Here is a 25,910-nt window from a genome sequence, read left to right as displayed (position 1 = left end):
TTGTATTTTAATAATTTTGCTAGGTTATCAGTTATATTGCTTGTATATTTCATGAACTTGCCTACTGTAATACTGTTTAGGGGTCTGTTTCCACAGAAAGAATATTATTCCCCTAAATATACTCTGTTAAATATGTGAGAGCTTATGCATTCATCTACCGACTGACTTAAGCTTTGTTATTTTTACAATTTTTGAATTTCATTTTTTGTTTCCAGATCTCCTTGCCTCGAATAGATTTCACTTGGTGATTGTGTAGAAGAATGCTGACATATTGTCTTTTAGCTTCCCAAGTTTGCTTATTTATAAGCATTTATGAACCGATAGAAATGCTTCCAGGTGAACTATACTATACTGGTTTTGTGACACTTGATTCAGAATCTGACATCCAGTAACAGAAGGTAATACAAGCCATCACATTAAAATTACACTTTATTACATTTGTTTGTAATTTAGTTTGCTTATGGTGTATAATCTCACAGAAAAAAATATATTATTGACACCAAGAAAGTTGCAGCAAATTTTATCCCAACAGGCGTCTGTCTACTTCAAATATTATAAACAAACATTCTTTATTAGGGAAATGATATTGTTTGAAAGCTTACCAGAATTAATTTAGAATTTACTAATGACTATAAAAGGTATGATTTCCATCATGGTGTTGGAGACTAAAAACAAAATTTCAAGTAAGAACAACCTGACATTTACATACTACAAACACAATTTCACTAAAAAATTAATAAGTTAATGAACTAAAAGACACACACCTCACCTAAGATAAAAAACACTAATTTTACATGACACTACAGAGTACAACAAAAGAAACAAAATGAGGCCATATAAATTCACTTTTGAAGGATTTTGAGAATCAACTTATATTTTAATATTTTGTTCATATATAGCCAAGAGTAACAGAGAAAGCCAACCTAGGGTCAATCCAAAATTCTGCAGGAGAAACATCAACCAGGGTCGTCGTGTTTGAACATGAGTCATTTCAGGAAGCTAAAAAAAGAATAAAAAACCAGAATAAGATCCAGATATATTCACTGCTGGGAAAACTTTGGTGGGAAAACATGAGAGACTGTTATTCAGAACTCAATAACCTTTAAAATTCCCCAAACAATTACAAAATGCTTAATACCTACTCTTACCAAAATTTTTAAAATGTAAGACACATTTAAGCCATTTGATTGTGATTAGAAGGGTCCTAGGGACCCAGAAGTCATAAAAGGATATAGTTATCAACTGAAAGCAAACCCAACTTTTCTTACTTTTGTTTTCAGAAAATGCTTCAATGTGACATAGGCAACAGATGAATGGTATAATTTTTGACTGTTGTGTTAAAGTTTATAAATCTGCTAAATGCACTGGCTATTACAAAGCATATATATATATATATATATATATATATATTTTTTTTTTTTTTTTTTTTTTTTTTTTAATTAAAGTTTATTGGGGTGACAATTGTTAGTTGTTGTTTTTTTTTTTTTCCAAAGAGATAAGCCAAGGTCTTCCTGACCTTTAGAACAATAAAGGCATCATTTCCTAAGGCTATATTTTATTCTTAGAGACAAGTGGCCACCATTTTATATTTGTGAAATGCCTGTAACACCATTTGGAAGGACATGCTCACTCAAGCATCTGTGTGAAGTGTCTCAATGTGTTTTTGTCTCACGTTCTTTTGAATCCCTTACCCTGAGAGGTCAGGGTTAGCATCTCTTTCACATCATGGTCATTTCTACTGGAATACGGGTTCAGGTCAAGACACTTAACCTTGGTGTTATTGACATTTGGGGCCAGGTAATTCTTTGTTGTGGGGTCTCTCCTGTGCATTGTGAAATGTTTACCAGCATCCTGGGTTTCTACCCATTAAATGTCAGTTGTCCCTCTGCCCCTGGCTGTGACAACCAAAAATGTCTCCAGATATACAAAATGTCCTGCGGGGGATAAACATCACCTCCAATTGAGAACTACTGGATTATTTTATCTAGCAAGAAAAAGGTCAAACATATAAAATATGCAAGGGTTTTAGATTTATGGCAATATTGAGACAGGTTGACATATTTTTTAATGCATGTTCAGGAGCATCCTGAATGTTCTGTTTTGAGTGTGTTTGAGATGGACGTTTCGCCATTTTAATGAGCTCAATTAGAAGGAGGATTAGGACTATTGCAACCTGTTATCTCACACCGCAGCATGAAGCAGTGGACGAAAAGACAAAGTAGTGTCCAGAACTGCTCTTCTGGATGGAGAGCCTTCAAATATATGCCCTTGTGGTGTTTTTCTGCCATGTTTAAACATGAGGTTAATTAACCATGCTATCTTAGAGAAATCCTGTATAATGCATTATAAATTTTAAATGGCATTTTGAAAATACATAGAATGTAGTATTTGTTCTCAAAGAGCTTGCAATTGATAGTATTTTTGAGGGATTAACAAAATACATGCATTGGAGCTCCTCAACACATCTGATTCTCAATAGTTTATAAGCAGTTTTCGATGGTTTACTCCAAGGCCAGACGATATAGGCAACTGGTTTACTTCTGTCTTAGTAATTTGTGTTTCACACTGTATCTGTGAGACACAATTATGCCATCTGTGGGCAAGGAAAAGCTCAAATTTGAGCCTTATTTCCAAATATTGGAATAAGATATTTTGTAGTTTCCTCTCCTTCTTGTTTTTCACACAAAATAATTAATATTCATTTATAAGATGTGGCTGAAATAACCACTCCTCTTACTTCCACTGTCGTTAGTGCCACCTGGCTGTTGTTCATCTTTGACAAAGTAGTAGTAGTTTCTGGAAAGATTTTCTTGGCAAATATTTATAAAATATGGATCATTTACTGAACCATCATGATTGAGTGAATTGTTGTGGAGAAAAATACGTTAGAAAATATATAAGCATGATGGTGAAAATGGTTCTGGCTCAATACATAGAATCTGAGATGAATTTTCAACCATCAATGTCTTAATGAATCCACATTCAGTAAGCTCATTTTCTAATTTCCATCTTTGCCTCACACTTCCACTCAAAGTATCTGGCTGGGAAGAAGTAGGTCTTGATTAGGGTAGATTTAATAGCCAAAATTTTTAGATACAAAAACCACAGAGATGGAATTAGTGTCTTGAGAATTTCTGTAAATCTCAATCAGTTTCTGTCCTGAATAAATCCAAAAATGCCACAAGATTTTTAAGAAATTGTTTGGTCTATTATTTTTCTCATTAGTCTAAGTTTATAGACCTGCTGTTTACTTGTAGTGTGTGACACACTATAGAGCTGAATACACGTGTTTGTAAGAGCTTCCAATCTCTGCCCATGGCCCCACTCTCAGTGAGAAAACCAATAATCCTGTATTCTGAGTATGCAGATGGCATCACCCACAAGAAAACATCCTGAGTATTTCACAGTTCCAGGAATTATCATTCACATGAAACAGAATGCCTTCTGAGGAGTTTCGCAACAGGTTCCCTACTTTTAAAAAATAAATAAAGATAATTCGCTCTATGATAACGTGCCATCCATTCAGACGTGCCTTCCAGTAGCAGCTTACATTTCCCTCAAGGTCTTTCAGAATTCCCAGACTAAAGGTCTTAGGTAATGCTTGCTTTCATTTACATTCATTTTATCATGCCCTTTCTTATATCTTTCCCCTCCCCTATTTTCTCCTCATAATCCCTACAAGAGATAAAATTACTAACTCCTTTTAGTTATGAGAAAACATCGGGGAGGAAAATAACTTATCCAGTCACACAGATGTGATATCACCACTAGGACAAGAAGCCAGGTCATCTCATTACTGTAGAAGACATACAAAGACCTGCAGAGACCAGCTCTCTATCTGAAATTCATGTCTATTTTGACCACTATGTTTCTACAGAATTAGAAAAAAATGGAAAATGCCAACACTAAAAATGGCCAATTAGGCATAAAGCAGTCACTGCTTGTGATAAAAATATATAATACAATATATAGATATCATGTTGTCTTTGTCATAAAAGATACCACATTACTGATTCTGTTTTCGAGGCAGACAATACACACTTGAGAAAAAGCTGTAGCAGACTAACACTGTAAGCCTATAGAAGCATACAAACAATGAAAATTATCATTTTTTAAAAGTTTAAGAAGTTTCTCCTGATAAGGAAGCTTTCATCTTAATTTGGGTAGCCTATCTGAACTTCCCATGTCCACACATAAATGGGTTTGGCAAGAAAAGCTAGTTTAGTTTACTTGCTTTTGAGACAATAGTTGGCTTTCTTTTAGATGATTATGAATGAACATATGAACCATAATATCTCTTGGATTCATACCAAAATACCAGAGAGTCCTACAAAAAATCTTTCCAAAAGATACAAATATAAAATGCCAGAGCTCAAACCACATCTTATTACAGCATTTCACTTGTTTTGAATCTACCCATATATTTTTTTAAACATTTCAGTCAGTAAATTTTGAAGGAAAATACAGGTCTATATGAATTATTTTGCAAAAATATGTGTTTTGTGTTTCTCTTTTAAAAATTCCCAACAAAAGTTTAAGTCCTTGGCTCCCAAGAGAGAAAAGTCCCCTTTTCCTCCAGGGCCATTAAATTCTTTTATTGAACACTTTTACAGATCTTGATTTATACCCCAAGGCTGGAGGGGGTAAAAGATGGATAAGAGTATATTAATATTCAACTAAAAGGTCAGGAAAAAAGAGAAGAAATGTTAACAAAACAGCTTTGCCCAGAGATAGAGCTAAGAGAAATGTCCTTTAGATTTCTGCCAGCAACTTAGAAAATGTGAAGTAGAAAGTAACTTCTTTTTTTAACCTCCATGCTTAGCAAGTTCCCCAACTCTAATCAGTGGACGCCAAGCCTTGATAATCAAGGAGTTGTAATTTTCTGGAAAAAACAATCTTTACTTAAAATGTAACACTGAAGCATGCCATTGTTAAGTTTTTTTTTTTCCAATTTTCATTGAGGCACAGGCAAGAAATTTCCTGAGATGCACAAAGTCCACACATTGACTGTGACTTGTCTATAGATAACGGTCCCTGCAAGCTGTATTAACTAATTGAGACGTAGTTGTGATGGTCAACTGCTAATTAGGATTTCTGAACATATTAGAAAATTATATTAAGTAAATGTTTGCAACTTGAGTAAGTCCCCGTAATTGTATTCCTAGTCAAGCTGAAGCTGTAACATGGATGCTCACAGAGAATGTTAGAACACACCAGGAAAGAAAGTGGATGAATGCTAACATCACGTACTATGCAATAATTATATTCTAGGGAGGACTTGTCACAACGTAGGATAGTCTACAAAACAAGTTCTGAAACTAAGATTTTGTCTCTCCTTGTCCATCGAAGCTTCACATTCCTATGCCATGCAAAGCCTTCCCTGTCTGTAATTTGAAACTCATTTGTTATTAGTGTCATTAAAGATCTATTACTGGATATTTCAAGGTAAACTTCAGTATGGTTCATAAATGTACAAACTGAAAAAAGAAAGCTCAGCATCCAAAGCTTCTAAAAATTTCAAAATCCTGTCATTATTAAAAATTTACAATTTAAACATAGAAATTCAACATTCATTTGTTGAAGACTGTTGGTGATATCTCTTATGAAGTTAAAATTGTAATTCAAATATTCTTCCTCTCTCAGGAATCTGTAGCTTTTGGCATGATCATGTTTTAAGAGAAATGACTTGCTTTTCCATTCAAGAATCTCGGTTGACAACTGATTTATACCATCTTCTTTTCAGAGGGACCTTAAAGCCCTTTGTGCACATGGAATCAGGTATACATTTGCATTTGATAAGACCCATGCTTGTCCCTAAAAAATATGATAAGGAAAAAAACTCAGAAACTTATTTTGTAGGACAGCTGGATCATGCTTCATTGGGGGCACACATCCCATGAGCTGCTCTAACACTGTCACATGCGTAAATCATGTCTTTGCAAAAGACACACAACTGGAGACTTGTTAGTGCAGGTCATTATTTGGCTTGCAAATCTGCAATTATCTGTTTGCATGTGCAAACTTAAAAGTTGAATATTAAAGACTTCCAGTTTCAGGTGTGGCATATAAGGTGATTAGAATTCCACCAGTGTGTCCTAACAACAAGTAAAAAGCTGGGGAAACTGAAAAATTAATAACTCTCCTTAGATGTGTCAGAGAAGTGAGGTCACAGGGCAAACTGCTGGCTCAAACATTGGCGAGAACAGCTGGCGATACAGAGAATACAAGTAACCAGAGCAGAAATCCACAAACAGAAACCTCTGTGGGAGCCAGTCCCAAGGCAGGGAAACCTGAACTGTACTTGATGCATTGTTAGAAGCTCAGTGTAGATAGCTCAAGAGTTAACAATTCCAGGAGGGCCAGTCATAAGAGGCCCTCACATTTCTGGGAATTTTACTGCCAGGAGATCTACCAGATTCTCACAGTGAGTATTGAAGAAAAATCCCCTCATGCTTTCTCAGAGCCATTTTGAAATATGCCAAGACATTTTATTGTTCTTAACAAGGTCGGCCCTCAGGAGAAACAGTTTTATCAGAGCCTACCAGACCTGAGAAAGGACAATGCCCAACTCCAGCTCCCTTTAGACGTCCTGTCCCACCTAAGTGGGGAGGGGACAAGAAATTCACAATCCAGGAACTGGGGCTCACCCAAAGGCTGAGACCTAATCATAGAACTATAGAATGCTTCCCCTCCCCCCTGTTTTACCGCTGTATTACTAAAGGCCTATTGACCACTGTTCTTTTTACCAGTACTTCACAGCATCCTTTTATAAACAAACAAACAAACAAACAAACAAACACACTAATAAGGAATAATAAAAGGCAAAAAAAACACACACCATGAAGAGACTGAATAAACATCAGACCTAAAGATAGATGTGGCAGGAAGTTTGGCATTATCAGACCAGGAACTTTGATAAACTATGATTAAAATGCTAAGGGCCTTAATGGGAAAAGTAGGCAACATATACAATGACAGATAGATAATATTAAGTAGGTGCAAAAGTTATCGCGGTTTTTGCAATTATTTTTAACCTTTTCAACCGCAATTACTTTTGTACCAACCTAATATAAGCAGAGATGGAAATGAAACAAAAAAGAAATGCTGGAGATCAAAAACACTGTAACAGAACTGAAGAATGCTTTTTGATAGGCTCATTAGTAGACTGGATATGACTGAAGAAAAACTCTGAGCTTGAGAATATGATAGAAACTTTCAAAACTAAAATTCAAGAGAAGAAAAACTGAAAACATACAACACAATATCCAAGAACCATGGGACAACTGCAAAAAGTGTAACATGTGTGTGATGGGAAAACCAGAAAAAGAAAGAGAGAAGAACAGCAGCAAATTAGAAGCAATAATGGCTGAGAATTTTCCCCAAATTAATATCAGACAACAAACCATGGATCATGGAAGTTCAGAGAACACCAAGCTGGATAAATGCTCCCCTCAAAAAACCTGCTTATAGGTGTATAATTTTCAAACTTCAGAAAATCAAAGATTAAAAACAAATTTTTTTTGAAAGAAGCCAGAGGAAAAAATAAAATCACTTTACCTATAGAAGAGCAAGGATAAGATTTATATTTGAATTATTCTCAGAAACTATGCAAGCACAAAGATGGAAGTAAAATATTTAAAGTTGTTGAGAGAGAAGAGCACCAACTTAGAACTCTGTGCCCTCCCCCCAAATTTTGCTTCAAAAGTGAAAGGGAGATAAAAAATTTCTCAGACAAACAAAAATTGAGGGAATTTGTTGTCAGTAGACCATCCTTGTAAGAAATGTTAAAAGAAGTTCTTCAAAGAGAAGAAAATAATATAGGTCAGAAACTGGGATCTACATAAAGAAAGAAGAGCATCAGAGAATGAATAAATAAAGGTAATATAAAACATTTTATTTTCTTACTCTTAATTGATCTAACAAATTTGTTCAAAATAATAATAGCACCAATGCATTTGATTATGTATGTTTGTGTGTGTATGTGGGCACTTATGTATAGTGAAATAAATGACAGCAATGACACAAGGGACGGGAAGGATGGATTAAGAATACTTTGTTATAATAAGGTATTATATTACCCAGGATGAGGTATAGTGTTCTGTGTAGGTGATGTTGTGTGTATACTGAAAACTCTAGGGTAAACACTTAGAAAACCAAAAAGAGAAATATAATTAATATGCTAAGAAAGGAGTCAAGTGGAATAACATAAAATGCTCAATTAAAACCACAAAGCAAAAAAAAAAAAAAAAGTATGGAAGGTAAAAACAGCAATCAAGAACCAGGGCAACAATTAGAAAACAGTAACAAATATGGTAGATATTTATCCAACTATATCAGTAATCGCTCTAAATGTCAATGGTCTAAATACACCAATTGAAAGACAGACATTTTCAGAGTGAATCAAAAAATAAGAGCCAACTATATGCTGCCTACAAGAAACCCACTTTAAATATAAAGACACATATAGATTAAAAGTAAAGGGATGGAGGAAGATATATCATGCTAACACTAATCAAAAGTAAGTGAGAATAGCTATATTAATTTCAAACAGAGCTGACTTTAGAGCAAGGAAAGTTACCAGGGATAAAGATGGACATTAGATAAGGAGGAAATAACTCAATACTCCAGTAATCTTTAATGTGTATGCTCCAAACAACAGAGTGTCAAAACACATGAGGCAAAACTAATAGAATTGCAAGGAGAAATAAATGGATCCACTATTATAGTTAGGGACTTTAACACCTCTCTTTTAGAAATGGACAGATTCAGAAGACAAAAAAAAAAAAATTAGTTAAGATCACAGTTGAACTGAAGGGCACCATCAATCAACTGGATATAATTAACATATAAACTACTTCAGCCAATAACAGCATAATTAACATTCTTCTCAAGCTCACATGAAACATTTACCTAGATACCACACTGTGGGCCATAAAGCACACCTTAATAAAATTAAAAGAATAGAAATCACACAATGTCTTCTCACAGATAACAATGGAATTAAACTAGAAATCAATGACAGAAAGATAGCTGGAAAATCCCATATACACAGATATTAAATAACACACTCCTAAATAATACAAGGATCAAAGAAGAAATTTCAACATAAATTTAAAAATATTTGGAATGAAAATGCAATTATCAAAGTTTATGGGATGCAGCAAAAGCAGTGCTTAGAGGGAAATAATTGAAAAGAAGAAATCTCTAAGATTCAATAATCTAAGTTTTTACCTTGGGAAACTAGAAGAAGAATAGAAAATTAAATCCACAGTAAGAAGAAGAAAAAAATAATAAAAACCAAAGCAGAAATCAATGAAATTGATAACAGGAAACCAATAAGAAAAGCGACAAAACCAAAAGCAACAAAACCATAAAATCAATAAGCTTCTATCCAGGGTAACTACGAAAAAAACAGAGAAGACACAAATTAATAATATAAGAAATGAAAGAGGGAACATCACTACAGATCCCATTTAAATTAAAAGGATAATAAAGAAATACTAGGAACAACTCTATACCCACAAATTTGATAACCTAGATGAAATGCACCAATTCCTTGAAAGACAAAATCTACCCATACATGAGAATAAATAGGCAATCTGAATAGGTCTATATCTACAAAAAGAACCAAATTAATAATGACCAGGCTTCCAAAACAGAAAGCACCAGGCCCAGCGGGGTTCACTGGTGAATTCTACCAAACATTTAAGGAAGAAATATGACAATTCTCATAAATCTCTTCCAGAAAATAAAAGCAGAGGAGAGACTTCCTAACTCATTCTATAAGGCCAGCATTGTCTTAATACCAAAACTAGACAAAGACATTACAAGAAAAGAAAACTATAGACCAATATTTCTCATGAACAGAGATGCAAAAATCCTCATCAAAATAATAGCAAATTGAATCCAGTAATGTATAAAAAGAATTATACCCCACAATGAGTGTGATTTATCCCAGGTATATAAGGTTGTTCACCATTCAAAAATTAATATAATCTACATTATAACATCAACAAACTAAAGAATACAACTCATGTGATTATATCAATAAATGCATGAAAAGCACTGACAAAATCCAATACACATCATGATAAAAACTCCCAGCAAAGTAGGAACAGAGAGAAACATCTTCAGACTTATAATGAACATCTATAAAACAAACAAACAAACAAACAAACAAAAACCCTACAGCTAACATCATAGTCAAAGAGAAAGAGATCATACTCATCACCTCACTTTGAGGCTGGGAAAGAAGAAATAAAAGCATCTTTATTTGTAGTTGACATGATTGTCTATGTAGAAGCCCCAAAAGAATCAACAGAAAAGGTCCTGGAACTAGTAAGCATTGGTATCCAGTTTCCAAGAAATACAAGGTTAATATGCAAAAGTCAATCAGTTTCCTATATACCAGAAATGAACAGTAGAATTTAAATTAAAAACGTATTACCATTGGCATTAGCACCAAATATATATATATATATATATATATATATATATATATATATATATATATATATATAAATGTAACAAATTGGGTACAAGATCTATATGAGGAAAACTGCAAAACTCTTAATGAAAACTATCAAGAAAAAAATAAATAAATGGAGAGAATTTCCATGTTCATGGATAGGATTATTCAATATTATCAAGATATCAGTTCTTTCATAGATTCAGTGCAATGCCAACAAAAATCCCAGCTAGTTATTCTGTAGATATTGAAAAGCGGATTCTACAGTTTATATGGAGAGGCCAAAGACCAGGAAGAGCCAACATAATATTGAAGGAGAAGAACAAATTTGGAAAATTGACATCCCCAACTTCAAGACTTACTGTAAAGCTACAGTAATCAAAAGTGTGGTACTGGTGAAAGAATAGACCGACAGATCAATGAAAGAATAGAGAGGCCAGAAATAGAGCCACATAAATATAGTCAGCTAATCTTTGACAATGGTGCAAAAAGTAATAAAATGAAACAAAGATAACAACAAATGGTGTTGAAACTACTGGACATCCACATGCCAAAAAAAAAGAAAAAGAAAAAGAAAAAAAGGATCTATACACAGACCTTATACCCTTCACAAAAATTCAGTCAAGACAGATCATAGCTCTAAGTGGAAAATACAAAACTGTGAAACTCTAGAAGATAATATAGGAGAACACCTAGATGACCTTGGGTATGATGATGCCTTTTTAGATACAACACCAAAGGCATGATCCATGAAAGAAATAATCAATAAGCTGAATTTCATTAAAAATTAAAAACTGCTCTGTAAAAAAAATCAAGAAAACAAAAAGACAAGCTAGAAGCTGGGCGATATATTCAAAAGACACACGTGACAAAACTGTTATCCAAAACATATGAAGAACTCTTTAAACTTAACAATAAGAAAGTAAACAACACAAATTTTTTTAAACGTTCAACAAAAGATGTGAGTGGACACCTCCCCAAAGATGGTATACAGGTAGTAGCAAGTAAGCGTGGAAAAGACATTCAACATCATATGTCATCACGGAATTTCAAATTAAAATAGCAATGTGATATCACTACACAGCTACAGTTGACCTTTGAAGCGATCCACAGTTGGGAATCTGCATATGTGGAGGGCGGAATGTAGTTATTAGGTTGGTGGAAAAGTAACTGCGGTTTAAAAGGTTTAATTTGCAAAAACTGCAATTACTTTCGCACCAACCTAATATATGAGGATTTTCGACTGCATGGAGGTCTGCATCTCAACCCTTGAGTTGTTCAAGTGTCAACTGTGTTAGAAAGGCCAAAAATCAAACACTGACACCACCAAATGCTGGCGAACAGCTGGAGCTACAGGAACTCTCACTCATTGCTGGTGGGAATGCAAAATGGTGCTACTACTTTGGAAGACATTGGAAGTTTTTTATAAAACAAAACATATGTGATCCAGAAGTCATACTCCTTGCTATTCTATCAAAATATATTGAAAACTTATGTTCATACAAAACCTACACACATATATTTATAGCAGCCTTAGTCAGATTTGCCAAAACTTGGAAGCACCCAAGATGTCCTTCAGTAGATGATGGATAAATAAATGGTGGTACATCCAAACAATGGAATATTATTCAGTAATAAAAAGAAATGAACTGTCAAGCCATGAAAAGACATGGAGGAACCTTAAATGCATATTACTAAGTGAAAGAAGCCAATCTCAGGAGGCTACATACTGTATGATTCCAATTATATAGCATTCTGGAAAAGGCAAAACTACAAAGATGACAAAAAATTAGTGGTTGTCAGGGGTTAATGGAGAAAGAGGGATGAAGAGGCAAAACACATGGGATTTTTAGAACAGCGAAACTATTCTGAATGATGTCCACAGAATGTACAACCCCAAGCATAAGCCCTAATGTAAACTATGGACTTTGGGTGATAATATGTCAGTGTATTTTTATCGATTGTAACAAATGTACCACTGTGGTGTGAAATGTTGGTGTTAGGGGAAGGTGTGCATGTGTGGGTCAGAAGTTATATGGGAATTCTTGGTTCTTTCCGCTCAGTTTTGCTGTGAACCTTAAACTTCTCTAAAAAATAAAGTTTATTAATTTTTTAAAAATCATTTCACAGTCACACTTACCACATTTCAAGTGCTCAGTGGAATAGCCACATGTAGATAGTGGCAACCATCGTAAACGGTACAGACAAAATTTTTTTTAAAAAATTGTTATCTAAGCCTAGTATAAATTAAAGAAACACTCTTCTCTCAGTGGGAACTACAGGCCTGCCAGAAGACCAATTATAATGGTTATGTATCATTCTATATTTCTCCTGTCCCACCCACACATGCCTATTATGCTAAAAATAAAAAAATAAAAAAAGGAGAAGAAGAAGGAAAAACTAAAGCATATTTTGAGCTACTGGACGGTTTGGTGTCTAAAGCCAAACTAGATAAGAGCCATTTGAAAGCCTTCTATTTATACTCAAAAGAGGAAGAGTTTTTCCAAGTATTTTCCATAGTTTTAAAGCATTAATTATACCTAGATTTTTTTTTTCTCAAATGACCATCACTGCTATGAAGAACCACCAGAACCTTTCTATATTTCCAAACAGACAAGGGAAAAAAATTAATATTTTGAATATTCACTCATCCACATATTTACAACAATGTTAATAAGGCATTTAGTTAATTTTTCTCTTAATTTTTTGAAGGGTCAATGTCATTTGATGATTATTCATTGACAACATGTTATCTAAAAATGATTGTAAAGAGACATGTAGGAGTCCTTGAATTAAATAGATAGGCAGATAGATTTATTACGGTTCTTAATGACATCGAAAAGTTTATCCAGTGTTTGCAAAACCTAATGCTCAGCTAGTATAATCCTCTAACCATGCACTGTCTCCAAGAGAACTTTCTAAAGAAGTCTTCCATGAGATCACAACTTGCTGGAAAATTGGTAAATGAGAAAGACTGGCCTTTATGAACCCCAAAAATCAATGAACTGACTTTGTTTATCTTTTTTCTCCCATGCATTGGCTGACCAAAGTACTTGTTTTCATCAATTCCATCACAGAGGCCATCAAATGACCCTTCTGCTATTCTTCCAGATTGCTGACAATCTGAAGCCATGCATAGCCTGTCTCCTCATAGCAGTGAGCATCTTATACACTCAATAAACTTCAGATGAATTGAATTTGTAAATCACCTGTTAGTCCTATGAGCAATTAACATTGGATTTGGCATTCACTGTATCTATCACAAACTTTATAAAAATACCAGGGAAGTTGCTCCAGTGAACGAAAAATCACACAAGGATCAAATTTGCCATACAGTCCTCATTATGAACTTAAGGAAACACCATCCTTTTTAAGTTTGAGAAAGAACAGAGGTTTCCTTTTATTTACTTATTCTAATCGATGCATGTTTATTCATACAACTTAAAATTGAGGAAGAAGAGAAAAAACAGGCAGTAGACAGAATTGCAGCAGATTTCTGTTTCTAGTGAGTTTAAAAAACAAAACAAGAGAAATAGGCTTATGCGATTAATAATGAAATCCTTTTGACTTGTAAATGTTTTTAATGAATATAATTTAATTCACTGTAGTATTATGTTAAAAAATACTATTTATAAAACATGTCTCTCTGTTAAATAAAAATTTGTTGCCCAGTACCAATACTGTTTCTTACCCTCAAGATGTTCCAGTACAATACAATTTAAAAATTCAGCAAAGTTGTAAGATACAAAATCAACCCATAAAAATCCATTGCATTTCTATACACAATCAATGATCAATCTGTAAAGGATATTAAGAAAATAATTCCATTTGCAACACCATCAAAAGAATAAAATACTTAGGAATAAACTTAACCAAGAAGGTAAATGACTTACACTCCAAAAACTATTAAAATGTTGCAGATAGAAATAAGAGACACAAATAAAGGAAAAACACCTCGTAATCATTGATTGGAGAACTTAATATTGTTAAGATATCAATAATAGGTAACATGATCTACAGATTTAATGTATCCACACCAAAATCCTAATGACCTTTTTTTGCAAAAATAAAAATTATCCGTCTTAAAATTTCTATAGAATCTTGAGAGACCCTGAATAGCCAAAACAATCTTGAAAAAGAATGAAGTTGGAGGTCTCATACTTTCTGATTTCAAAACTTATTACAAAGCTACAATAATCAAAATAGTGTGGTCCTGGAATAAAGACAGACTTATAGAACAATGGAATATCATAATGAGCCAAGAAATAAATTCTTACATACACAGGCAACTGATTTTTGACAAGAGTGCCAGGAAAATTAAATGGGGGAAAGAATAGCCTTTCAACACTGGTACTGGGAAAACTGGATATCTACATGCAAAAGTATAAAGTTGGACTCTTTAACCATCTACAAAAATAAACTGAAGATGCATCAAAGATGTAAATATAAGACTGAAAAGCACAAAATGCCTATGATTATAGGATAAATGCTTCATAACATTAGATTTTTGTGATAATTTCTTGAATATACCTGTAAAACTTCAGCCAACAAAAGAAAATATAGATAAATTGTGCTTCATCAAAATTAAAACCTTCTATGTATCAAAGGACACTATAAACAGAGTGAAAGGCAACCCATGGAACAGGAGAAAATATTTGCAAATCATATATCTGATGAGGAGTTAATATTCAGAATACATAAAGAACTTATACAACTCACAACAACAACAAACAAAATACAATTAAAAATGAGCAAAGGACATGAATAGACATTTCTCCAAAGTAGATACACAAATGACCAATAAGCACATGAAAAGATGCTCAATATCACTAATCATTAGGGAAATGCAAATGAAAACCACAATGAGTTATCACCTCACACCCACTGTGATCACTATTTTCAAAATGACAGAAAATAACAAGTGTTGGTGGGGATGTGGAGGAAGTGGAATCCTTGTGCACTGTTGGTGGGGGTGTAAAAAGGTGCAGCCACTCTGGAAAACAGTGCGGCTGTTCTCAAATAATTAAAAATAGTATTACCATATGATTCAGCAACTCCACTACTGGATTTATACATAAAATAATTGAAAGCAGGAACTTTAAGAGATGTGTGTACACCTGTGTTCACAGCAGCATTATTCACAATAGGCACAAGGTGAAAGCACCCCAAGCGTTCATTGATAGATAAACGGATAAACAAAAATGGTGTGTGTGTGTGTGTATGTGCATGTACACACACACACACACACACACACACATACATACAATGGAACATCATTCAACTGTAAAAGGGAAGGAAATTCTGACACATGCTATGACCTGGATGAGCCTTGAGGACCTTAAAATAAGCCACTCACAAAAGGACACATTATATGATTCCACTTATATGAGGTACCTAAAATAGTCAAATTCACAGAGACAGAAAGTAGAAGGGTGGGTGCCAAGGAGTAGGGGGCGGGGGTGATGGGGAGTTACTGTTTACTGAGTATGGTCTCAGTTTAGGAAAACGAAAAACCTTCCGGAGATGGACGGTGGTGATGGTTGCACAACGACGTGAATGTAGTTAATGCTATTGGACTGTACCCCTGAAAATGGTGAAGACGGTAAATTTTACGTTATGCCTATTTTACAATAAGTGTGCACATACAGGCTCTCTCTCCAAGACTTCACAAGGTTTACTTTGATGAACTCGTTAGCTTATTACGACATCACAACAAGCAGTGTTTAGATTATCTCTAAGAAACTATGTGATAGGAAGGGCTGTCCTTTACTTCCTGGTAAGGATTCACTATAATCACTTTGCACTGAGAAACATGAAATTTTACATTATGTTTAGACCTCAAAGTCCCAGAGCATAAATGTTATGGACTGAATGTTTGTGTCCCCTCCAAATTCATATGTTGAAACCCGACCCTGTGTGATGGTATTAGGAGGTGGGGCCTTTGGGAGGTGATGAGGATTAGAGGAGGTCATGAGGGTGGGGCCCCCATGAAGGGGTTAGTGCCCTTACACAAGTCCTGAGAGAGCTTGCTTCTCTCCGGAGCAAACTCTATGAGGATACACGACTACTATCTAGGAACTAGGAGGCACCAGACAAATTTGCCAGCACCTTGATCTTGGACTTCTCAGCCTCCAGAACAGTGAGAACAGACGTTTGTTGTTTAAGCCATTCAACCTATGGATTTTTTTTTTTTTTTGGTTACAGCAGCCTACATGGACTAAGACAATAAACTCAGCTCTCATGTCCTCGTGCTTAATTAATAACCATAAAATAATTCATTTCTGGAGGATCAGAATGCCTTCTTTTGATAGTCGGCAGAGTGGACTCCTTTGGATTTCTTTGTGATGGTCTGCTAGAGATAAGACAGAGACAACATAGAGGGAAGTCTAGAGTCTCCTTTCCTTTAAGGAACCTGGCTGTCCCTTTGGCTGGACCTGGCTGGGGAAAGTTGCCTATCCACCGAGATGAGGTTCCATCAGCTTCAAAATCTCAGGAGGGTTCTGCTGGATTTCTCTTTCTATAATATTCTGGAGAATTAAAGTTTTCTCTGGGATATTTGCTGAAAAACATTTGTATCAATTCTTGCTTTTAGCAATCTCCTAAGATTGTAATTCAGTAAATTTGGGTGTGGCCTCAACATAATCGATTCTTTTGTATATTATATAAATTTCCCCCCTTTGTTTTATTCACTCATTTTCTTGGTTATCCCTTTTAACAGCAATGTAAAGGGGGATATTAGAGTGTGTTCTCTTTTAGCATCATATTTAATTATTAGCAGTAAGACCCTCAACACAGAGTACTATGTTGATATGATAATATCCTGAAATAGGAAGATTTGTTTCCATTGACACAGTTAGGTCCTGTTTTGAATTTATGTCTTTTGAAACAAGCACCTATGTTCACAGAACAACCTACCACAGTAGTTTTAATTTTTCTTGTCAAGCAAAAAAGCAAGGACAGCAGCTCTCAGTGTATCTGAAATCGCCAACTTGAAGGCTTATCTCAAGTTTACTTTTTAAAATTCAGCACTAGATATTTTACTTATTGAATATTTAAATACAGGATCTTATAGACTTCTAACTTCTCAATGGTGTCTTCCCAAAGGAATTCATGAAGCAGTTTGCAGAAGATAAATAAAATGTTCTGTTTTGAAACTGAGCTATAAGAGAACAACCACATCATTGTCACACACAATTAGGAGAGACAAAAATGTTACCTGCTTTTCACTTGTATTCAACAATTTTAACTTATTATTTGTTAACTTGTATTTAACAAATTTAACAATTTAACACTAATTTTTCTTTAGGAAAAGTGATTGACTTAGAAAAATTCTTAATTGTATAGCTCAGCAAAGAGAGCCATCAGCCAGCTTTGGCATTTTTCTAAGAAATGGATTACTTTGGATGATATATATATATTTGTGTGTGTGTGTGTCACACACAAGTAATTTAAGAGACTAGCTAGAAAAAAGTGGCACAAGTAGCAGAAAAGTACAAACATTTCTGGTGGTCAATTTTTGTAAATTACAGAGGTCAACATTCATCCAAGTTGGGTCTATTTAATCAATCATTTTCTTAGTAGGAAATATTGATGTGTAGGGTTTGACTGATTTTTAGAGAAAGAGAATAGAAACCTTTTAAAATTGTTGATAAGAATGATTCATCCTTTTTTGCTCTTGTGAAGAAATAATTGTGAATGTTAAATTATATTATCTTGCTGCCTGAAATGGTTTTTAAATTCTTATCATTTTTTTCACAGCAAAAGAGTATTTGAAATGGTGTCAGTTGCATTCATTGATTTCAAGTACAATATATGTTGCAAGCAAATATGTATATCGACTTTATTTTATATGACTTTTTCAAAGAAAATATCCATTTTCCTTGTATGGATATAGTTTAAAGGGCATTATATCTAGATATTGCCAAAGTACAAAAAAAGGATAGCTTAGTAGTGTTTGGATGGAGAAAGAACTCATTTACCAGAGCCAACTTGGTGGTTGTAGATTGGCTGAATTGCACTGGACTTACCTAGATTTCTATGAGAAATAAAGAATCAAACTCAATAAATTGAAAGATAAAGAATAATAGGGAAGAGGGAATGGGATCGATATCCTAAAAGTATATGATTCTGTTTTTGTTTAATTTTATAGTCGTGTGATTAAGAAGAGGAGAAGCCTAGCTAGAAAAGTGGCTGTGTTGTCAATTTATGTTCTTTTCACCAAATTCACCATCTTGAAGCTGTAATATTTACTGAATGAATGCTCTTTGTCTGGACTACTGATAGTCCTATTTTTTGAGTGGGTTTAATGCTCAAATCTTATTTTTGTGTTTTTGAGTACATTTTACATTTAATCTTAGCCAAAAGACCGAGAAGGGACAAGTGAGTCCATTTTAAAAGCAGAGGATCTTCAGTTCAAATTCAAAATGCTCTTTACCTTACCTTTCACACAAGAAAAAAAATCTGGAAATGGGAAAATGCTCCAGGCAAAGTGTGGCTGTGATTTTTTTACCAGGAGGAGATACCTCGCAGAAGCAAGTAGATAAGCCAATTGCCCTAATTGATTGCTCTTCAATCTCTCTGTTTTCTTCCCCATTATTATATAAGTGAAATCAAGGTTAAAGGAACATTAGTAATAGTCTTGAGAAAGAGAAGTTTTAGAGGAGCATCCAGAAAAGAGTACAGAGGGAATCGGGAAGAGATCAGGAAAACTGTGTAGCATGGGTGATGGGTGGAGGGAAGACGCTGCGAATAAGGTGTATTCTCAACTACTTTGTCTTGATGTTCATGGGGGGGGGGCACCTCAGTTTTGCTTTGTTTTGGCATGTTGGTGAGGCTTCCTTCTCCACTACCTGCCTCTCAGACTTACAGCTTCCCCACTGTCGGCTGGGGTATCATTAACGTATTGGATCCTGGGCAGTTGTCCAGTTCCCCCAATTCTAGTGACATCTCCAGTTACATCTATAGTGACAGTCCCTTGAGGTTTCTATGGGCCTGTTGCTATGGAAACAGTGTCACAAGATCTAAAACCTTAGGAAAAATGCCTAAAGGTTTGAAACTTATTCCAGATCCAAAATAAACCTTTATTTGGCATAACCTATTTATGATTTTAAAGATGAATTTATTTATTCTTTAAATAATAAATCATATTCATTAAAAATAAAATATCTCTCATCCAAACTGCTGAAAAAAACAAAACAAAAAACAAAAAGCAATACTTCCAGGTCTTGTCTTTTCTTCCTATTGACCAATTCTGTAAGTGTTAGAGAAGGCTGAGCCTAGAAATCTTCCAGAGTTTCAGTTGTGAGAATTTTCTCACAAGGAACTTTCGGTTCTCAGACAGAGTAAGATACTCCAACATAGCTGCCTCTGTTTCCAAGCACCTGTAACCAAGGTTAGTAGTGCAAGGATATGTTTGTCTTCAATGGCTGCCGTTAACAAATTATCACTACCCTGGTGTCTTAAAACAACACAAATTTATTATCTGACAGGGTCAGTGGGCCAAGACTAAGGTGTCAGCAGGGCTGCTCTCCATTCTGGAGACCTGGGGAGAATCTGTTTCCTGGCCTTTTCCAGCTTCTGGAGAATGCTCACATCCCTTAGCTTCTGGACCCCTTCCTCCATCTTCAATATCTGCAACACCAAACTTCTCTGACCCTTCTTCTGCATTACGTCTATTTTTCTGACCCCAGATGGTCAAGGTTTTCCACTTTTAAGAGAGTCATGTGATTAAATTGGAAACACCCAGGTAATCGAGGATAATCTCCCCCTCTCAAGGTCCTAAACTTAATCATATCTGCAAAGTGCCTTTAGACATATAAGGTAATGTAGTCACAGGTACCCAAGATTAGAACATATATATCTTTGGATTGGTGGTAAGTCATATCTACAGAGAACAAATCTCATGAAATCTTTGTAGCAAACACAGGACTGAAAAAGACAGCAAACCAATAGATCTGGTTATAAATAAGAGTTAGAGAAAGTGGATAAATGGATACTAACCCATCATATCAGATGCTTCTGTTATGTGACACTTCAAATATTCTATCGAGGTACCACCACTTACTTTCCACAGATAAGTGGAAGATAAAAGGATGGAAAAGACATCCTGTGCAGTGAGCAGAAAAGCAGATGTGTTTCTTTTAACATCAGACAAAGAAGACTTCAAGACAAGGGGTTGTCTTGAAGAGGGATCTTTTAGCATGATAATTGTATCAATTTATCAGGAAGACATAACAACTGTAAGTATACATGCATCTAATAACAGAAATTCAAACACATGAAGCAAAATTGATAAAACTAATGATAGGCAAACCCACAAATATAGGTTTACATTTTAACATCACTTCCTCAATAGTTACCGGAACAAGCAGAGAGAAAAATAAGTACAAAATTTGAAAATATGAATAACACTATCAACTCGTCCGACATTCATGAACCCCACACCTAACAACTGGCTTTGCTCATGTACTTTTTAAAAGCACATGGGGCCATTCATCAGATTAGATCATAAGCTGGGCCACAAAACAAGTTGCAAAATTTTCAAAGGACTGAAATAATATAGAGTATATTCTCTGACTATGAAGGAATTAAAGTCAATAGCTAAAAGGTATTGAGAAAAGTTCCAAATATTGAGAAATTAAGCAACATACTTATATATAACATATGGTTTCAAAAAACTTATATAGGAAATAAAAAAAAAAAAACATTTCAAAATGGTCAGTATTGAAAACACAACGTATTAAAATATATGGGATTCAGCTAAAGTAGTGCTAGAGGGAAATTTCTAACTTTAAATGCTTATGTTAGAAAAGAAGAAAGATTTAAAATCAATGATACATCATTCCCCCTCATAAATCAAGAAAATAAACTGAAAATTAAGTGCAAAATGAATACAAGGAAAGAAATAATAGAGATAAGAGCTGAAACAATAGAAAAAAATCATGAAGCAATGGAATTGAATCGTTGCCACTTGTGGAACTTGTGTTTCCTGTTCCTACATACTTTCACTCTGTCAGACCACAGATCCTTATTCTTGAAGAGACTACACCAGAGAATATTTCTACTGAACTTGAAGCTGTTACTACCACCTGGTCATGTGAGCTCTTCAGGCCAATGGGCCAACCAGTGAGAAAGAGTTACAATATTCGTAGGAGTAAATGTCATTGGTTACCATGGGGAGTTAGGGTCACTGCTACACAATGGAGTAAGAAAGGACCATATCCAGAAACCCAAGGATTCCTTGAAGCATCTCTTGGTGCTTCCATGCCTGTAGAAAATGGTAAACAGGCAACTAACTACAGGAAACAGCCTGACAAGGTGAAAGCAGATCTCTCAGTGAAGACCTGGCTTGCTCTCTGAAGAAAGAAATCTAAGTCAGCGAAAGTGTTGCCTGAATGAAGGTGAGGAGAATCAAGACTGGAACACAGAGCTGATAAACATCAAATATGTCCTCAGGACCAGCAGGGTTTGGAGCTTGTTCTACAAATATTTTGTATTATGTCTTTATGGGGGTTTTGGCTGGCTACCACTTTGAAGGGACTCTGAGATAGATGAGACTTGCAAGTAAAGGAGAACATGAGCTTATTTGAGTGGTGGAAGGGGTCAATTGCTCATGGACATCACTTGCGTGCTGTTTCGTGTTCTCTCAGTCCCATCTTTCACCCCAGCCACTGCTGCAGAGACAGGTCTGAGACAGTGTTGATTCATTTTGCACACAGCCCACACTGCCTTGCTCCTTCTCCTGCCCGGAGTTCTCTGACATGATGTCATGGGACTGCCATGGGAACTACCTTGGCACTCAGGCAGGCAGAATCTGAAAGTGTGAGGATAATGCTGTGGGGCCAGCTCTGAACAATGGGGCAGGAGGCCCTGCAGCAGGTCCTATGTTAGGGATCCCCCATAGTGGTGGTCAATTTAATAAAGACACATTGTTTGATTTACTATTCATCCTTCTCTCTTTTACCCGATCTGCTCTTCACCCCTGCTCCCTGGGATCATTCCCCAAATGAACTGCTTTCACCGGAGCTTTTGTCTCAGCTTCTGCTTGGGGGAAACCCCATCTATGACACTGGTCTTTATAACAGAGAACGAATTTCCGCTGGCCACCCAGAGGTACATTCTTAACTTTCTTTAGCAACCATTCAAAGCAATTGGGAGTTAGTGTGCTTGGATAAGGCAATCCCACTCCGGACAATTTAGGCTGGCAGATTTCCCAAGAGAAGACTTTCTTCCTGGTTGACCTCATTGCTAATGGCCCCATATTTGCCCCTAGTTCTTTTTTCTTTGCAGAGTTTGAAATAACATATCCAATTTCTTTGAAACAAACAAGCAAAGCAAAAATCTAACGAATCTTTTCACAGGAACTCTGCTCATAAATCCAGGGTTTAGTAAATGTGCCTGTATGAAAGTATTCCCCCTTAGTCTTTAGTTGTTGTCATTTATTTTCTTTGCTATTTACAGAATCACAAAACCTTGTTTTCTTCCCTTTAAATGACAAGAGACTATTTTCTTTGGCACCGCCCCAGAGTACAGCACCAGTTAAGCTTGCTGCTATGTGAGAGTCCTACTCAAAAGGCCATGAGAGCAAGTGACTTGGATGATCGGAAGTAGCCCCAGGAAACACAGAGTATTTTACTTCCTGTCTTTTGGCCAGGATGCGGGATTTTCCTTGGTCAGAAGTAATTTTCAATAAGGTCAAAGCCTTATTCTACTTGGAATCTCATAGGATATCAGCCACATTACTTTCTTACAAGCAATTGCTCACCCTTACAAGATCAGGAGGAGAAACATTGAGGGGAAAACAACGTATTTAGCTTAGGGTTCTATATGACAAATGGTTCTTGATAATCTTCTCAGCTCAATTTTGGGAGACTAGACTCCCTGAAAAAGAAAAATGATTGACTACGTGTGAATAGATCCATCACACTTGAAGAGAGATTCAGATTGTGTTTAAATAAACACCACCACCAACAACAAAAGAACACCCAGAATAAACTTCAAAAAACATGTAACAACTGCCCCCAACTGCTCAGGAGGAGAAAAGAAATCAGAAATAGCTGAAAATCAGGAGCCTCAAGAATGAATTTGAAGACTGATACATAGACATCTTAAACAAAAGCAGCTTGTAACATTTACTGATGAATGACAGTCTGCTTTTGAAAAGGCTAGAAATCGAGATTGCTCAAACTAGAAGGATAGAGGATTCTGTACTTTGACTGTGGTCTGGGGATTGGGGTAGAATTCCTCCCACTTGTAGCTATCTTCACCATCTAGATTAGGCTATTTTCTGAGTATCATAAATAACGTGTAAAAACATTTCTAAATTTGGAAGTATATTTTGGTAATTACCTCATCTATTTGAATCTCATGAGATTTAAGAAAAACAACCAGAAAGTCCGAAGACTTCTTTACAATGGAATTTAAAGCGGTGGTGTTCACCTGAAGAGTCCCCTTTTTGAATTATCCTTCAAGAATAGGGAATATAGTCAATCATTTTGTAATAAGTATGTATGGTGCCAGGTGGGTACTAGACTTATCAGGGAGAATCACTTCATAAGTTATGCATATCTAACCACAATGCTGTATGTACACCTGAAACTAATATAAAATTGAATGTCAACTGGAATTGAAAAATGAAGGTGAAAAAAAAAATTCACTGTTATTCTGATTCTATCAGCACAGGTTCCTCACTTCCAGAATTTTTTCCTTACGATCCATTTTTCTTTATCTATTGCTGGAACAATACCTAGATTCTGCCACAGCACTGGTCCAGCCCAATGGTCCTGCTACATATATTACCTTCAAGGTTGTTTATTGTATTTTTCTGCTCTAGGATACACGTAATCACAGATTTTACTTTTGTGCAGATTGGTTTTCTATTGATTCTCAGTCTTAAATATTTCTTTGGTTAATTCGTCATTTTTATTTGCCTTATTCCAACCCATGAGAAAAGATCTTCATTCTGACTTTCACCTTAAGATATTTAAGTTATAAAGAAATTTAATATAAGGTGATCTTAAAAAATAACTGATTTATCTTATGAAGACCACGATTTAAGTGACAAAAAAATGATATTTCCTAGGTTTAATTATTTCAATAAGATTACAGGGGATGAAAAGTGATGACTGATTTATCATTAGTGTCAGCAAAGACCTCCTTAGGAAAAATATGTTGCACTTTTAGAGACTCAATATTATAACAATCTTCCTCATTTTACACATAATAACCCTTTGGTAATTAAAACTTATAGATTATATCATTATTTTTTATAGTACAGTGGGTTAAGTTAAACAGCTATTTAATTCAATGACAAATTCCGTTAAACTATTTTCCAATGTGTAAACTAAAATAGCTGACTGTTTAACAAAACTTTTCATTTTTTCAGCTGAAAATACAGACATCATATATAGATGCAAAGTCAGAGCAGAATCAACTGATGATCACTTTTTGACAATTATAAAGGTTTCATTCATCCCACTTAAATTCACTAAAAGAATGTCAACATTTTCTATATCTCAGATTTTGTTTTTTTCTGCCTACAACTTACTTTCTTGGATTACACAGACTACTTCTTTAATCTTTTATAGTTACCTATATTCTTTTCTTCTCCCCGTCTATCCTTTCATTTTTATCGCTTTTTCTCTGTTTTGCACTTTCAGTGTTTAGAAAAACAAAATGGAAAAGATATAAAGCTTACCATTTCTACCAAGGATAAATATAAGAACATCCCAGCAGTAACTGTCAAGATCCAGTTTTGAACACATGGGTCAGTTGATACTGAGAGGCCAGTGTACAGTCCTATGAAGGCAGTTAGAGCACTTAGGAAATTCATCAGGATGGCAATCTTAACTGGAAGTCCAGAGCTTAGGAGCACAGCAAAGTCTCCTGAAATTTAAGGAAAAAGGAAAATATAATTATCAGTTAACTGGTGATGGCTTTGGTAATGCGCTATCAAGTTGTTTCAAATTTCAGCAACTGGGACCAATTTTGTAAGTTAAGCTGAATGATTTCCTTATATATTTGGAAATAGATACCTATATTTCTCTAGGATCCATAGCTAACTCATTACACTGTTAGAAAGTTACATTTCAAGAGCCTATTCCTTTTAGTGCTCCGAAAGATAGTACGTACAGAGAGAACGCTGACAACCTCTCCAGTCACTGATGTCCTGTGGCATTTGCAGGTTAGATAAATGCAAAATAAAGCATTTGCTATTCCCAGGTTTCTAAATCTTTTTGCCTGGAGACTTACCAGGCAAAATCACAAGGTAGTACACATGCGGGCTTTTCTTATTTACTTATGTAGGAAATGCTTAGGGGAAAGAGAAAACTACTTAATATGAGATTTAAAAATCATGGCAAAAGTTAATTAGGAAAACAAATTTGCCTTTAGAAAATGTTTTAAGGCCTTAATGATTTTAGAAAAATCACATTCTCTCCTTTCG

The 25,910-nt window shown here is 35.1% G+C and overlaps 1 protein-coding gene across 3 annotated transcripts in view; it reads right to left on the bottom strand.

Moving 5' to 3' along the window:
- Positions 1 to 411: 411 nt before the first annotated feature.
- Positions 412 to 25,910, bottom strand: part of SLC39A12 (solute carrier family 39 member 12) — a 70,136-nt gene continuing 44,637 nt past the window's right edge. For 2 of the 3 annotated variants that reach the window (XM_019752087.2, XM_074324830.1), the window contains 2 exons: positions 25,164 to 25,351; positions 736 to 999 (listed from right to left, as the gene is read on the bottom strand). In XM_019752087.2, coding sequence (XP_019607646.2) covers positions 871 to 999; positions 25,164 to 25,351 — 317 coding nt within the window. In that variant the 3' untranslated portion in view covers positions 736 to 870. Of the gene's footprint in view, positions 1,000 to 25,163; positions 25,352 to 25,910 lie in introns of all 3 variants that reach the window. The other variant, XM_019752086.2, reaches the window with a different exon arrangement.

This window comes from Rhinolophus sinicus, linkage group LG02 (assembly GCF_036562045.2).
Source record: "Rhinolophus sinicus isolate RSC01 linkage group LG02, ASM3656204v1, whole genome shotgun sequence".
Lineage (NCBI taxonomy): Eukaryota > Metazoa > Chordata > Mammalia > Chiroptera > Rhinolophidae > Rhinolophus > Rhinolophus sinicus.
This window is presented reverse-complemented; position numbering and strand designations above follow the sequence as displayed.